Source organism: Pseudovirgaria hyperparasitica, assembly GCF_010093815.1.
Source record: "Pseudovirgaria hyperparasitica strain CBS 121739 unplaced genomic scaffold EJ05scaffold_10, whole genome shotgun sequence".
Lineage (NCBI taxonomy): Eukaryota > Fungi > Ascomycota > Dothideomycetes > Acrospermales > Acrospermaceae > Pseudovirgaria > Pseudovirgaria hyperparasitica.
Window position 1 is genome coordinate 110,345 of NW_022985558.1, and position 12,281 is coordinate 122,625.

A 12,281-nucleotide genomic window follows, 5' to 3' on the forward strand; every position below is an offset into this window, starting at 1 on the left:
TGGTAACAGAAATGAGACAATTGAGGTTCAGGATGTCGAGGGTAAGTCGTTCCTTCCAAGTAAGTCCTGAAGAGTCCGGATTACGCATCTAGCTCTAGGATGCTAGGTTATTAATAACCTCTGAGTCGTTTCAAGGATAACAGAATGAGACTAACAAGGAACATTTCAACAAGGCGACTTGAAAGACACTATCTCCATGGCGGCACATCCCGTAACTCGAGTCATGATCTCCAACCCGGAACAATTTGATTGAATGTGACGCCCGCTAAACCGAGGGTATTCGTGTACTTAAGCCCATATCCAAAGCGTGAACCGTAGACCATACGTCTCGCACAATATTATCACAAAAGAAACCAATCCGACCGCGTACGAGCGGGCTCAACGGCCTCTGACCTCTGCACCAAGCACACCTGCACTCGCCACTCCCAGTCCCCCGAGGACAAACAGCCCCCAGGCCAGCGCTGCACCTTCCGCCTCTTCGACGAGAGCTTCCTCGGTATGACTCTCCCCATGTGTGGTACTGGCAAGCTCTTCACTAGTGCCGCTGGGTGGCACATATGCCTCTCCTTCGTCCTCTTCATGCTCGAAAGACTTGCGCGATCGTGTACTTCGCTTACCATCATTGCTAGCGGTCGAAGATTTGCGAGGTCTTCCACGTGCTGTCCGCTTCGGCGAAATGGGCGGTGTAGAAGTAATAACAGGTTCTTCTTCGTCGTTCTCGTTCTTGAAGTGAACGTGGTGGGAATCCTCTTTGTCGTTGGGCGTCGTAATGAAAGGTACAGCGCTACATTTTAGCATGTCAAACACATCAAGCCCGCGAACTATCGCCCAGACAGAGTAACTCAGTGCACTAAGTAGAACGTCCCACCCGATGACACTGACAGCGGGATGGTCACTGAGAGCGTTAAGTAGACGAACGACGGCGGTTCGAGATCGTTCATATGTTGTGCGCTCCTGGTGCTCAAGCTTGCTCCAAACTCGATAGTATGTTGTATGCGTACTTTCTGGAGTGTTGTCGATTATCGCCGTGACTGTGTGCTTGGCATGCAAGAGAAATGAAGCGATAGCGAACCAGTAAAATACTGAAGTAAAGGAGCGATGGGCAATTCGTGGGTCACGGTGCGTTGTTCCGAAGCGAGCGGGCGCCAACTGTAACGATTGTGAGCGCTTGCGCTACAAGTAAGGAATGGCCAGTCACTTACATGTATGCCAATTGCGAAGACCTGCGGCAAGATGAAAAAGCCAACCATAAGAGTTCTTATCACATTGAGGTCGTTGGCATAGTTTGGCAGGACGTCGAGAAGGACGAGCGACGCGATAATGGGTGCAATGTATACTCCTGGATGGGGAGTCCAGAGGGAGCTTCTTTGCGAAGTTGAGGAGAATGGCACCGGTGTCAGGAGAAGGCCAATGTAAAACAAATTCTGAGCAATACTGAGACCTACCAATTGTCCTAGAAGGACAAAGGCAAAAGTAAGAGTTTTAGGGAGGTGACGTCGTCGGCCTAGGATGGTCAGTCGATCTTGCAGTGCAGCAATACTACAAAACATACCTTCAACTCCAACAAAGATGCTCCACCCAAGTAAACCAGTAAACTGTTGCTGGGTCCACCAGAAACCGCGGCTTCTCGCTACAGCGACTTGAAAGCCATCACTGAGGATGTTCACGTCCTGAAACCATCTTCCTAGCTGTAGTCCACCTGTGATTCCATTCGTTCCACCGTACCATCCACTCCAAAGGCTATTGGGTATGGGTTCCTTGCTTTTCTGTGCCCATTCTTGGTACGAGATAGTACGGGAACTGAGTGCGAAATGCGACACGATCAAGAAACTTAGAAGTGCCAGTCCAGCTAGTATAGTAATATCGCGCCGTCTCTGAGGGATTCTGGAACGCGTATCTTGGGATGGCGGAAGCGCCTTGGATGCTACACGGAGCTTTGCAAAGATATAGACGAGCAGAGCACCGATTGATAAGGCTTGGCTTGTTAATGTAATAATGGGTATCGCGTTTGAGTTGTTGACATCAGGCTCGACGGGCGCCATATCGTTGCGCGGGGTCCAGTAAGTACTGAACCGAAAGAATGGAATATGGTGGACGTTGGGATGGAACATGCGCACTCTTCAAGCTCAAAAGGTTTGGCTTCCGACAACAAGGACACCTTTCATGTATCCAAGAGCTAGAGAGCGATTGTTGTGGGTAGTCCAACGCGCATGCGGTTGCGTTTCAACCTAGAGAAGGCGCGTCATCACAACCTTGGAACTAAGGTGACGAGGAGGCTTGAGCTCGGACCACTTCGAAACGATCAACAACAGTCCACAGCTCCTAACACGTTATGTATCTAAGCATACGGAGATTCGCAAGATACTTAGTACGCTCATTGCATGCTAGAAGCTCGGCGTCTAAGAGATCGTCTAAACAAACTCGTAGGGATGTCAAAATCATCAACATCATCATTATCAACATCATCGTTATCAACATCATCATTATCAACATCATAATAGTTCTTCTCTTCCTCTACACGTCAACAAGTCACGAATGAGACTGACGCTGGCATCAAAAGTACAATCCTACTTAGGGCAAGACACTGCGGTTGTTATGATAGGACATGTGGCGCTTAGCGAAGCAAGTATGCCCCCTTCTCACAGTTTAACACGTCCGAGCCACTAGATATAGATAATCTTTAAAATGAGGTAATTGTAATAGAGAGACTTAAGACTCAATAGGAGACGAATAAGGTACTAGATAGCCCGTTTTCTTATTATGAGGGAAGTACCTCACTCAAAACTCAAGCCGTCAGCTCTCTCCGCTTGTCTCTCATTCTGATCTCTGCAGTTCTGCTTTTTCACTTTCTTCTTATTCGCACCCAACTTCACGCCTCTCTTGTTCAGAACAGAGATACCCGATACTCCTCTTCAAAGACACCGTTCGACTAACCATCTCTGTGTTATCGTTATTCCTGCTTCCTTGTAATCCCCAAATAACTCCAACGACGGTGATGGCCATTACAGCGATGAATACCGCAAATAACGCCCTTCGTCTCGCCGTCGTCCGCGTAAGCACGAACTTCTCAAATTTCTCATTCATTCGTAATTTATGTTTCAAAGGTCCGCCTTCGAGACGGTTGATCGGGATTTGTGGACCAAGAGATGGGAGGGGAGAACGTATACGTGGAGATGAATGTTGGGCTCCTGGAAGTGCGGCTGCAATAGCAATGGAAGTACCAGAGGCGTACTGAGGTTTGTGAGAGATGTCGTAGAGCCTGTCTGTAGCAGATGTCAAGATTGACCTGCTCGACGTATGCGTTGTGCAATGTGGCGGCGTTGGTGTGGGACATGACGGCGTAGGCAGTACTACGAGTGTAGTCTGCGCAATGTCGTCCTCTTTGAATTTTATTCTGTCCTTAGATGGTTGCTCGTGGCCATTCGCTCGATCTGCTTGTGTATCATCTTCGGATTGCCTCGAATTCGCTTCATGTTGACGTAGAAGCTCAACTTCATCGCCAGACTCTGTCTGTGTACGAATAGTGTCATGACTTTCTCGTTCTCCGGGAGAAAGCGTACTGGAGAGAGAAAATCGACACTCTTGAGTTTGATCGGCCATTGGGACAAGGAGATTGTGCGGGATCTAGGTGAAGTAAAGTGAAGACGCTTGTGGGCTAAGGCTACAAGTAGAAATGGAGGAAGTAGTGCTGGGAACTGTAACGAAGGAACAAATGAGAATTGTGGTCGTGCCTGCCAACCTCTTAAAAGACTTTCGAAGATCTATATATGATATAGACAACGAGAGAAACAAGCAAAGATATATCTCCTGTGAAGCATCATCTTCACAGAAACACTAGCATAGCCCTTACCTCCAACAGACATCAAAGCTATAGTTGTCACGATACAAGATACTAGAATAAAACTCCAAAAAATCATGGGTTTCTAGACTACCACACATAATGTGCCCTCACCCTGAACCTATCCCATGAATAAACTGTGGCGTCGTGGTCCGACATACGCTTGTGGCGCCCCCTCTCCGGTGCAGTAGGGCTAAGGTATTCATACGAACTCTGCTCAGTTTTGGGCAACGCAAACCATACGGCTCGAGTGAGACTCGAACTCCTGACCTAAATCAGACCTGATAAAGAGGTGCATGGTCGCTACTAAACGGGTGCTATCCAACTGGGAATCAACCGGGATGGGTAATAAAATCACCGTCACGTCGCTAGTGCCAACTTTTTATAGAATTAATTAATTAATAAAGGGTAGTTTCTGAGCGTAGCAAGACTGGCGATTGCAGACGTACCAGGTACGTGGGTGTGTTGCGTTTAGCAAGTGAACAGCGCTAAGGGATGGACCCACTTGTAGTTGTTCACGTTTCGAGCAATGGTAATTTGAAATTGTCATTCATTGATCTTAGTAATAGGATAGTCGCTTATCCCTGTCTTAGTAGAGATTGCTCTTTCACTCCAAAATCTCGCTCTACATATGATGCCGTGCTCAACTTTCTATAATTATACCAAATTGGTCAACAGCGTGTTTCAAAACCAAACTCAAATTAACGTGATCGTCACCTGCTGTATTGACCAGGCTTCTGTGACAGCTCGTTGTAAGCACTGGTGACCAGCCCCGACAGCTCTTTATACGACATAATCGCAATATGCTCGTTGTCACGAGACGTCAGCATGATCTTCTCGTCCACGCCAGCGTCGAGTTTGTTCAGGCATGTTATTACATGGCCAATGTCAAGCGAAGGGCGATTATCACTGTCCACTTGATGGAAAACATAATCCCTAAAGAGCTTCAGTGGATAGCGAGCCCCCGATTCTGACCACTTCGGATCTCTATCGTACTCTGTTCGCTCGTTGATCATGCCAAGTTTCGTCATCAGGCGAACGAGCCGCCCATTTTCCACTTCAGCGCCAAGTAGGGAAGTGATTCTATCTTCTGCGTGTAGAGCACTGCTCAACGTCGATGTAATCTCGGGTGTGATCGCCCGAAGAAATGACAGGATATCATAGGATTGAAGAGCCTCGGGACTGACATCCGAGGGGCCTTGAACTAGCCAACGGACAACGTCCTGGAGACGAGGTGAGAAGTTCCTGTTTTGGCTGAATTGAGATAGAGCATTCAAGACCTGACCATTTTGAACATTTGGGGTATTAAAAACACTGATCGGCTGACCAAGACCGATTGATAGGATGAGCACGCCAAATCGGCGTATATCTTCACTCTGATGTGCCTCTAGGCTTTGTGCCACATTGGAATCGCCTTGAGTGACATCTAGGATACCACATCCATTGATCCGAACTCGATTCTGAGAGGTAAGTAGGATCTTACTGGGAGTGATGACGCGAGCTGCCAGACCAAGCGCGTGAATATCTTTCAAGGCATTCGAGATTTGCACGATGTAGCCCCATAACACGCTTTCGGTTGGAATATCTCTGTTCCTTCGATTCGCGGACGGTAAGTGGATGGCTAACGATTGCGTTAGAGGGTGATAGTCTGTAACGACGATGAACGATCCATCACCAAAAGCTCTGGTGGTGAACATCTTATGTATGCCAACGACGTTTGGGTTGATAATCTTTTTCCACGAATTGACGATCTCTTTCACATTGACTGTGTCAAAAAGGGAAAAGTTCTCCAAACGGCGTATGGCGTAAGGCTTGCCGTCATCTTTGTCTATAGCTTTGAAAACGAAAGACTTGTAGCCAAATATGGGCGCAGACTTTGAACTACTCATTGGGAGTGGCACGAGAGAATGGTAATTTTCGACCGCTAGAGCATTTGATGATCCCCCAGGGAGAGTTTGGGCACAGGCATCCATCTTCTTCGACAGTTCTTCTCTCAAGTTGTTCGAAATGAAGAACTCATGAACGCTTTTCTGATACGCCGGTCGAGGCGGTAGATAGTCGGGTGCTGGGAAGTAGTGATGCCAATTAGGCTGAAACGCATTTACGTTTTGGTAGAATCCAGCTTGTGCCGCTTGTGCTGCGGCTGCGCTTTGCGAATAGGGATCCAATGACATCTGGCTGGCAGCCCCGGAAAGCCCGGTCATGGGTGAGTTTGAGTTATAGGTGTCGTAGTTCAAGGCCATTGCGGCACTTGGATCCATCTGATATTGAGAGTCATAAGCGCCAGCCGAGTAGTCCACATAATCTTGTGATTGGTGTGACTGTGAGGGTACGAACTCTTGTGATACATCCTTGCTCAGTGTTGAAGGGGCTATAGGCTGCACGTTTTGAGATTTTGGTGTGAAAATGGCGGCGTTCAACGCTTTCGGGGAGATGGTCGCGTTCCTGGGTGTGGATGAAGCACCATTGGCTGAAAGCTGCAGATTTGTCGTCGATTGCAGAGGAGTTGGCTGAAAAGCTGGCGAGTCGGCATTGAATTTCTTCTTGCTGTCATTCTGCGAGCCTGATGAGCTGATCTTAGCACGGTCATGCTGGAAGTTACAGCCGCTATTTTCATATCGGCAGTGACCATAGATCACCACATTGCGACATAATGTATGCTTGGCATCTGGGTAAAGATAATAAGTAGGTGTAATGGTGGATGGGTGTGAATAGATACTCGCACGAGAATGCTTGCATTGTGTAAGGCATTTGCATAAAATAATCGAATCGCAATGCAGGGCATTGACAGCTTGTTCAGAGTAGTTGTACATGACTGATAGTAAGAGAGTTCAAAGATCACGGTGTATGAGAAAACGATACTTACCTCGACCTCCTTGTTGTCTGTTAGGCCGGGGAGATGACACTCCCCTCCCACCAGATGGGCTTCCGGAAGTGGACATGGAATGTCTGCCTGGAGGAGATCGATGGCGCGCGACGTACTGAGCCTGAGTAAGGTCAAACGATTGAGGGGGCAAGGGTTTGGAGGACGATAGCTCGTGTGGGATTTTCTATAATAATTTTAGGATAACGTTTTGGAAGTGATTTGCGTCGAGATCAAGGACGAAGACTTGCTCTCGATACACTTCTCACTTGATTCAGTTCCGCGGGAAACCTTGCTCCTGGGTCACCTGAGCCAGGTATGTAAGCTTGCCAAAACAATGGATCGATTCCCTGACGCTGCTGGGGCCTCCTATCAGGGAGTACTGGAGTAGGTATAGGCGGCCCTTGATGTACAGGTGTTGGTCTAGATGTCGAGTTTGATATTAGGTTCAATTGTGGTTCTGGCGTTGTTCCTGAGCCTAAGTGCAGGTTCGGTCCTAGCTTTAGAGGAGGCGACGATTTGGAGAGACTCTTCAGTGTCGATAGCTCACTAAGCGCTATGATATCGTCTGGCGACGTGGGCGTCTTCGTGGTATCCGTGTAGGTAAGCGAGGGAATAGAGGAAGTAAGTTGCTGTAATGTATCTGAGAAACCCTCAGAGCGACCTCCCTTACTAGTCAACTTGGTATCTACCGGTACGTCAAGTGATAGTATAGGCTTCTTTGGCTCAGGAGAAATGGGCAATGGGTCTCTGGATTCAGACGCGACAAACTTGACTTGTGGAATCTCGGCTTCAAAAAATAGAGAACGCTTATCAGCAAGCTTTAAACCAAGCAGTAGGACGTGTTTTGCACGCCTTGCAAGATCAACGTAGTTTCTAGCGCAGGACGACGTGCGAGATGACTTTGACTGTTGCGGCGTTGTCGAAGGCTGCACGGCAGAGTGATGCTTGTGTTTCTGCGCGATATCAATAGAGTCTCCGCGGCTTTGCACTCCTACAGATTCTTCAGGTTTCGGACGCCTGATGTTGTACACCTTGCTGTAATCCAACTCAAAGATTTTGTATTTATGTTTCCGCCCGAGGTACCTCCTTGGTGTCTTCTCAACCCCGGCCACTTTCTCCAATTGTTCCGCTTGCAGTCGCGTTGGATCCGGGCTCAATTTCTCAGGTAGACTGGTGGTCTGAAACGATTCAATGGGTTCGGGAGGGGACTGCGTTTCAGTTGTTTTTGCGGCGGCTGGTGGGTCACCAAACGGCAGTGGTTCTTCCGGGTCTGAATACAATGTTCTAGGTATGTGTGGTTGTGTCGCTTTCAGGAGCCGGCTCCCGAAATCTCCTGCCTGAATCCTGCTTTGCATCAGTAATAATGTCGGTATAGATAGTATCTTTCGTATATAGTTATAGTTGGGAAAGGCTCACGATTACGGATTGGAACTTGTAGTCCCCCCGAAGCCCAGCGAGGGCAGTAGCAGCATACTCTATGGCAGCAATGTCTCGCAATCAAGGGACAGAGCAGTGCGCAGAGTCGCGCCGTGCGTAATTGTGAGGAGGAAGAGAATGAGGGAAGCAAGAGAGATCGCGGTCCCGTTCGGGGTTGCAGATGCTGTGATCAAGACTGCGGTAGCGGGATGATAGTTACGCGGCTGGTAGGTGAGTGATACGAGACAGCGATTCTGCCACCGCCTTCGGGCTCACATCCACTAAACTCCATGGCCCTGGTGTGACATAACCACGGACACAGTTTAAAGGTTTCGTTGACACAATAAGCTTCATGCTGCTACAGATACAGGACTGCTAGATACTCTCATCTTTGTGTGTCCGTCTTCTTGTTTCGTAACTTTGCGATCTATCTCTTCTAATGCCTCTTCACCAACCTCGGACGCAACTATGGCTGAAGCAGCGGTAAATCTGGACAGCCTGTCCCCAGCACAGCAAGAAGCGCTGCAACAATACACCGCAGTGACGGATCAAGATGTCCAGGCAGCTATCGATGTCCTTCAACGGTGCCAATGGAACGTTCAGGTACATAATTATACATCCAACAGGCTCTATTCTTATATGATTGCAGATAGCTATCACGAGGTTTTTTGATGGCGAACCTGCCGACCCTATTGCTACAGCCACTCCCGCCGTTCCTCCGCCACATAACTCTCGCCGCCAAGGTGTTTTGCTGGATGATATACCTGTGCGGAGATCTGGTTCCAGAAGCAGAGGCTTAGAGCCGGCCCCGAGGGTCGTTCCGCAACCCGAGTCGCAGATCAATTACCAGGCCCCTCTCCTTGTATACATCCTCCTCTTCCCTCTCAACCTAGCAACCGGAGTCTTAGGTCGCCTGGGCAGGGCCATAGGCTACATATTCCCATTCCTACCCCGACTGTGGACAACTATCTTCGCGAGGAATACAGCCCGGGGCTCAAGGAGCAATACCAGCGGACGTCGCGCCCTCAACCCACGCGACACGGCCGCACGTAATATTCGCGAATTCGAAGAAGAATACGGTCCACATTCTCTACCCATCTTTGAAAATGGCTACGCTCAAGCCTATGATCTGGCTAAGCGCGATCTAAAATTCCTTTTAGTCGTCCTCTTCTCTCCTGAACATGATGACACCTCCTCCTTTATCCGCGACACCCTCCTCGCCCCACCCGTCGCAGACTACATTCGAGATCCAACAAACAACATCATCTTATGGCTAGGCAACGTTCTAGATTCGGAAGCTTACCAAGTCGCTTCGGAATTGCGTGTTACAAAACTACCCGTTGCAACTCTCATGGTGCACACTCCTTCGGTCTCTTCCACCGCCTTCACCGTTATCGCCCGCATCGCCGGACCTATGCCACCTGCTACCTTTGGAGCAAAGCTACGTTCTGCCGTCAGCCAGAATATCGAGCCCCTGGAGCGCGTCCGCGCATCGCGTGCTGAACAGTCCGCAACTCGCTCCCTGCGTGAGCAACAAAATACTGCATACGAGCGCTCGCTTGCGCAAGACCGTGAGCGAGCGCGTAAGAAGCGCGAGGAAGAGGAAAATCGCAAGCGCGAGGAAGAGGAAGCAGCAGAGAGGGAGGCGCAACAGCAGCGCTATGAAGAAGATCTAGCACAGTGGCGCATGTGGCGTGCGCAAAGGTTGAAGCCGGAGCCTAGCGCGGACGTCAAGGATGCCGTGCGGATCAATATTCGCATGCCATCGGGCGAGCGAGTCATGAGGAAGTTTGAAGCAGATGCGCAACTGGAAGAGCTTTATGCGTTTGTCGAATGCTATGACGTCATCACTACAGGAGTGAATGAGAGCGAGAAAATCGAACAACCACAGGGGTTCTCGTTCGAATACGGCTTCCTTCTCGTGAGTCCGATGCCGAGAGAAGAATACAAGCTTGTGGACGGTGGTACGTTGAAGGAGAGGATAGGGCGGAGTGGGACTTTGATAGTAGAGACAATCGGCGGAGTCGATAGCGAGGAGGAGGAAGACGAAGACGACGAAGAAGAATGAGTGTACATGTACACAAGGAGACGAGATACACAAAAGGTCACTATTGTATAGATCAAGGTGCACCAGGCATATATTTAGCCATAAGTAGCCATTATGACGGACTATGTCCGTCTATACAAGAAAGGTATCATAACAATTGTCCGTTTAGACACCATCTTGTCCAAATGCATCAGACTAAGATTTCACGCGGCCGTAAAGTCATGACCGACGCACTCATCACTAAGCAACCCATCGTTTCAACTCGTATTCCCTCACCTGCTCCGTGTCCCTTCCTCTGACATCGTCCTGCACCTCCCTGCTCGCGGTGTTCCCGCTCTTCTCACCCTCAAACGCATCGCCGCAGTCGTCCTTCAGCACATACACCATACTGTCGTACGCCGCAACATTGCGATGGAAGCTACCCATGCATCCGTAGTCCTGACCTGTCCACGCATCCGTCACCCGGTACTTGCCGGCGTCCTTGAGCTCTGGCACGTCGCTGTAGAGTACGGAACGATCTTGTGTTGAAGACGACGGGTTGAAGACAAGGACGAGCACGCCGCCGGTGTAGCGCCCACTCCAGTACTCGGCGGGGTGCAACCAGTCGAACGTCCAGTCGGGGTTAGTGCCCCATTTGTACGGCGCAGCTGCGCGGCCATATCGCCCGTCCTGATTGAACGCGAGCAGGTACTTGTTCTTCAACACATCGACGTTTGCGGCCGAGAGCGTGTCCAGCGGCGTGCCTATCAACAGCGGGCTTTTCATGATCGCCCAGATGGCGAAGTGCGTGCGCCCTTGCTCGAACGTTAGCTCGCCGTTGCCCAACTCCAGCATGTCGGCGTCCGGGCGCTTGAAGAAATCCACGTTGTTCATGTAGAACGAGTTCGCGTTCCAGATGTCAGTGATGCGGTCCCAGCGCGGGTTGATGTCGTCGGTCGAGCGCCATGATGCGCCAACGTCGGCGCCCCAGGCCTCGACGTTTGCGGTACCCCATTGACAAAGGGAGTACAAAATCGGCCGGTCTTGGGCGAGGATGGCGTCGCGCATGCGAGTAAAGCGGTAGTGGGTGTTTGACTTCGTCCAATCGTAGTTGTCAGGGCATTGGCCGTCTTTGTTCGTGCAGGTCCCGTTGCGGAGCTCGACTTTTTCCGGAACGCAGAAGCTGCATTCGTCTTTGTACTTGTCGGGAATGTTGCAGTTGTCGTATTTGAGGTCTGACGAAATCAGCTGCGGGAACACGTTCTTGGGAATGGGGTGAGGAGGAGGAGGGAGGATTGCTTACAGTCGACTCCCCATGATGCCCACGTTGCAGCATCAACGTCTTCGTAGTCAATGCTTGCTTGGTAGCCGGCACAGGTCAATGTTCCGGCAGAGCTGTAGATGCCGAGTTTCAAGCCCATGGCGTGGACCTTGTCTGCGGTGCCGCTGATGCCCTTTGGAAACTTGGTGATATCTGGGATCAGTTTGCCGTTCTCACGGCGGTCCTTTACCTGCCAGCAATCATCGATATTGACGTATTCATAGCCCGCGTCCTACACAGCGGTTAGTCGGAGTATCGTGAATTCGAACAAAGCTTTGCACCTTCAGGCCAAGTGACACCATCTTCTCGGCTGCAGTGAGGAACTTGGATTCGTCAATGTCACAATGGAAGCTATGCACGATCAGCATGTGTTGATTACACCACCAGTAATATTCCATACGCATTCCACGAGTTCCAACCTAAGGCTGGAAGCCTGCCAACCCCATCTGCGCGGTAAAGGGCTTCACTCAGTGGTACTGCCAGTAGCAGAGCAGTAACGGTAAGCCTCATATTGCGGGTGCTGATATGAAGCGTAGGTTTCAAAGTGTTCATACGAAAGAAAAAAAATGTAGGGGAAAGTGCTGTTGATCAAGACTCCGTAATTTGAATCCGGGGAATTATGGAAGTGCGGACTCGGCATGAAATGTCTCAATGTGTGAATGGGTGGTATATATACTGGTCATAGGGCCATGACTGGCTTCAACACTGAGTGGAGTATGTCTTTGTTGTTGTGCTCAAACTTGCTGAGGTATTCAGGGCGCGCTTAGCAAGTGGTACATAGTCAGGCATGCGAGCATTCCCTGGATGTCTCACG

The 12,281-nt window shown here is 49.8% G+C and overlaps 6 protein-coding genes across 6 annotated transcripts; 1 reads left to right on the top strand and 5 right to left on the bottom strand.

The window, feature by feature from the left end:
- Positions 1-378: 378 nt before the first annotated feature.
- On the bottom strand, positions 379-2,042 carry EJ05DRAFT_501369 (uncharacterized protein; the record flags this gene model as incomplete). The annotated part of the gene is made up of 3 exons (XM_033747110.1): positions 379-1,149; positions 1,203-1,504; positions 1,553-2,042. The coding sequence occupies 3 exons, from the start codon at positions 2,040-2,042 to the stop codon at positions 379-381; spliced, it is 1,563 nt and encodes a 520-aa protein (XP_033599267.1).
- A 654-nt stretch (positions 2,043-2,696) lies between these two features.
- Positions 2,697-3,680, bottom strand: EJ05DRAFT_44769 (uncharacterized protein). Its single transcript, XM_033742281.1, has one exon. The coding sequence runs from the start codon at positions 3,598-3,600 to the stop codon at positions 2,854-2,856; it is 747 nt and encodes a 248-aa protein (XP_033599268.1). The 5' UTR covers positions 3,601-3,680; the 3' UTR covers positions 2,697-2,853.
- A 731-nt stretch (positions 3,681-4,411) lies between these two features.
- Positions 4,412-6,820, bottom strand: EJ05DRAFT_453718 (uncharacterized protein). Its single transcript, XM_033742436.1, has one exon. It carries the CDS (start codon positions 6,649-6,651, stop codon positions 4,552-4,554), a length of 2,100 nt encoding a protein of 699 aa, XP_033599269.1. The 5' UTR covers positions 6,652-6,820; the 3' UTR covers positions 4,412-4,551.
- On the bottom strand, positions 6,794-8,246 carry EJ05DRAFT_44777 (uncharacterized protein). Its single transcript, XM_033742285.1, has one exon. The coding sequence runs from the start codon at positions 8,057-8,059 to the stop codon at positions 6,935-6,937; it is 1,125 nt and encodes a 374-aa protein (XP_033599270.1). The 5' UTR covers positions 8,060-8,246; the 3' UTR covers positions 6,794-6,934.
- A 190-nt stretch (positions 8,247-8,436) lies between these two features.
- EJ05DRAFT_477055 (uncharacterized protein) lies at positions 8,437-10,358 on the top strand. The gene is made up of 2 exons (XM_033744170.1): positions 8,437-8,723; positions 8,770-10,358. The coding sequence occupies exons 1-2, from the start codon at positions 8,589-8,591 to the stop codon at positions 10,186-10,188; spliced, it is 1,554 nt and encodes a 517-aa protein (XP_033599271.1). The 5' UTR covers positions 8,437-8,588; the 3' UTR covers positions 10,189-10,358.
- Positions 10,280-11,977, bottom strand: EJ05DRAFT_493390 (alpha-galactosidase 1; the record flags this gene model as incomplete). Its single annotated transcript, XM_033746110.1, has 5 exons — positions 10,280-10,299; positions 10,590-11,381; positions 11,450-11,699; positions 11,749-11,818; positions 11,868-11,977. The coding sequence occupies 5 exons, from the start codon at positions 11,975-11,977 to the stop codon at positions 10,280-10,282; spliced, it is 1,242 nt and encodes a 413-aa protein (XP_033599272.1).
- Between the last annotated feature and the right edge of the window lie 304 nt (positions 11,978-12,281).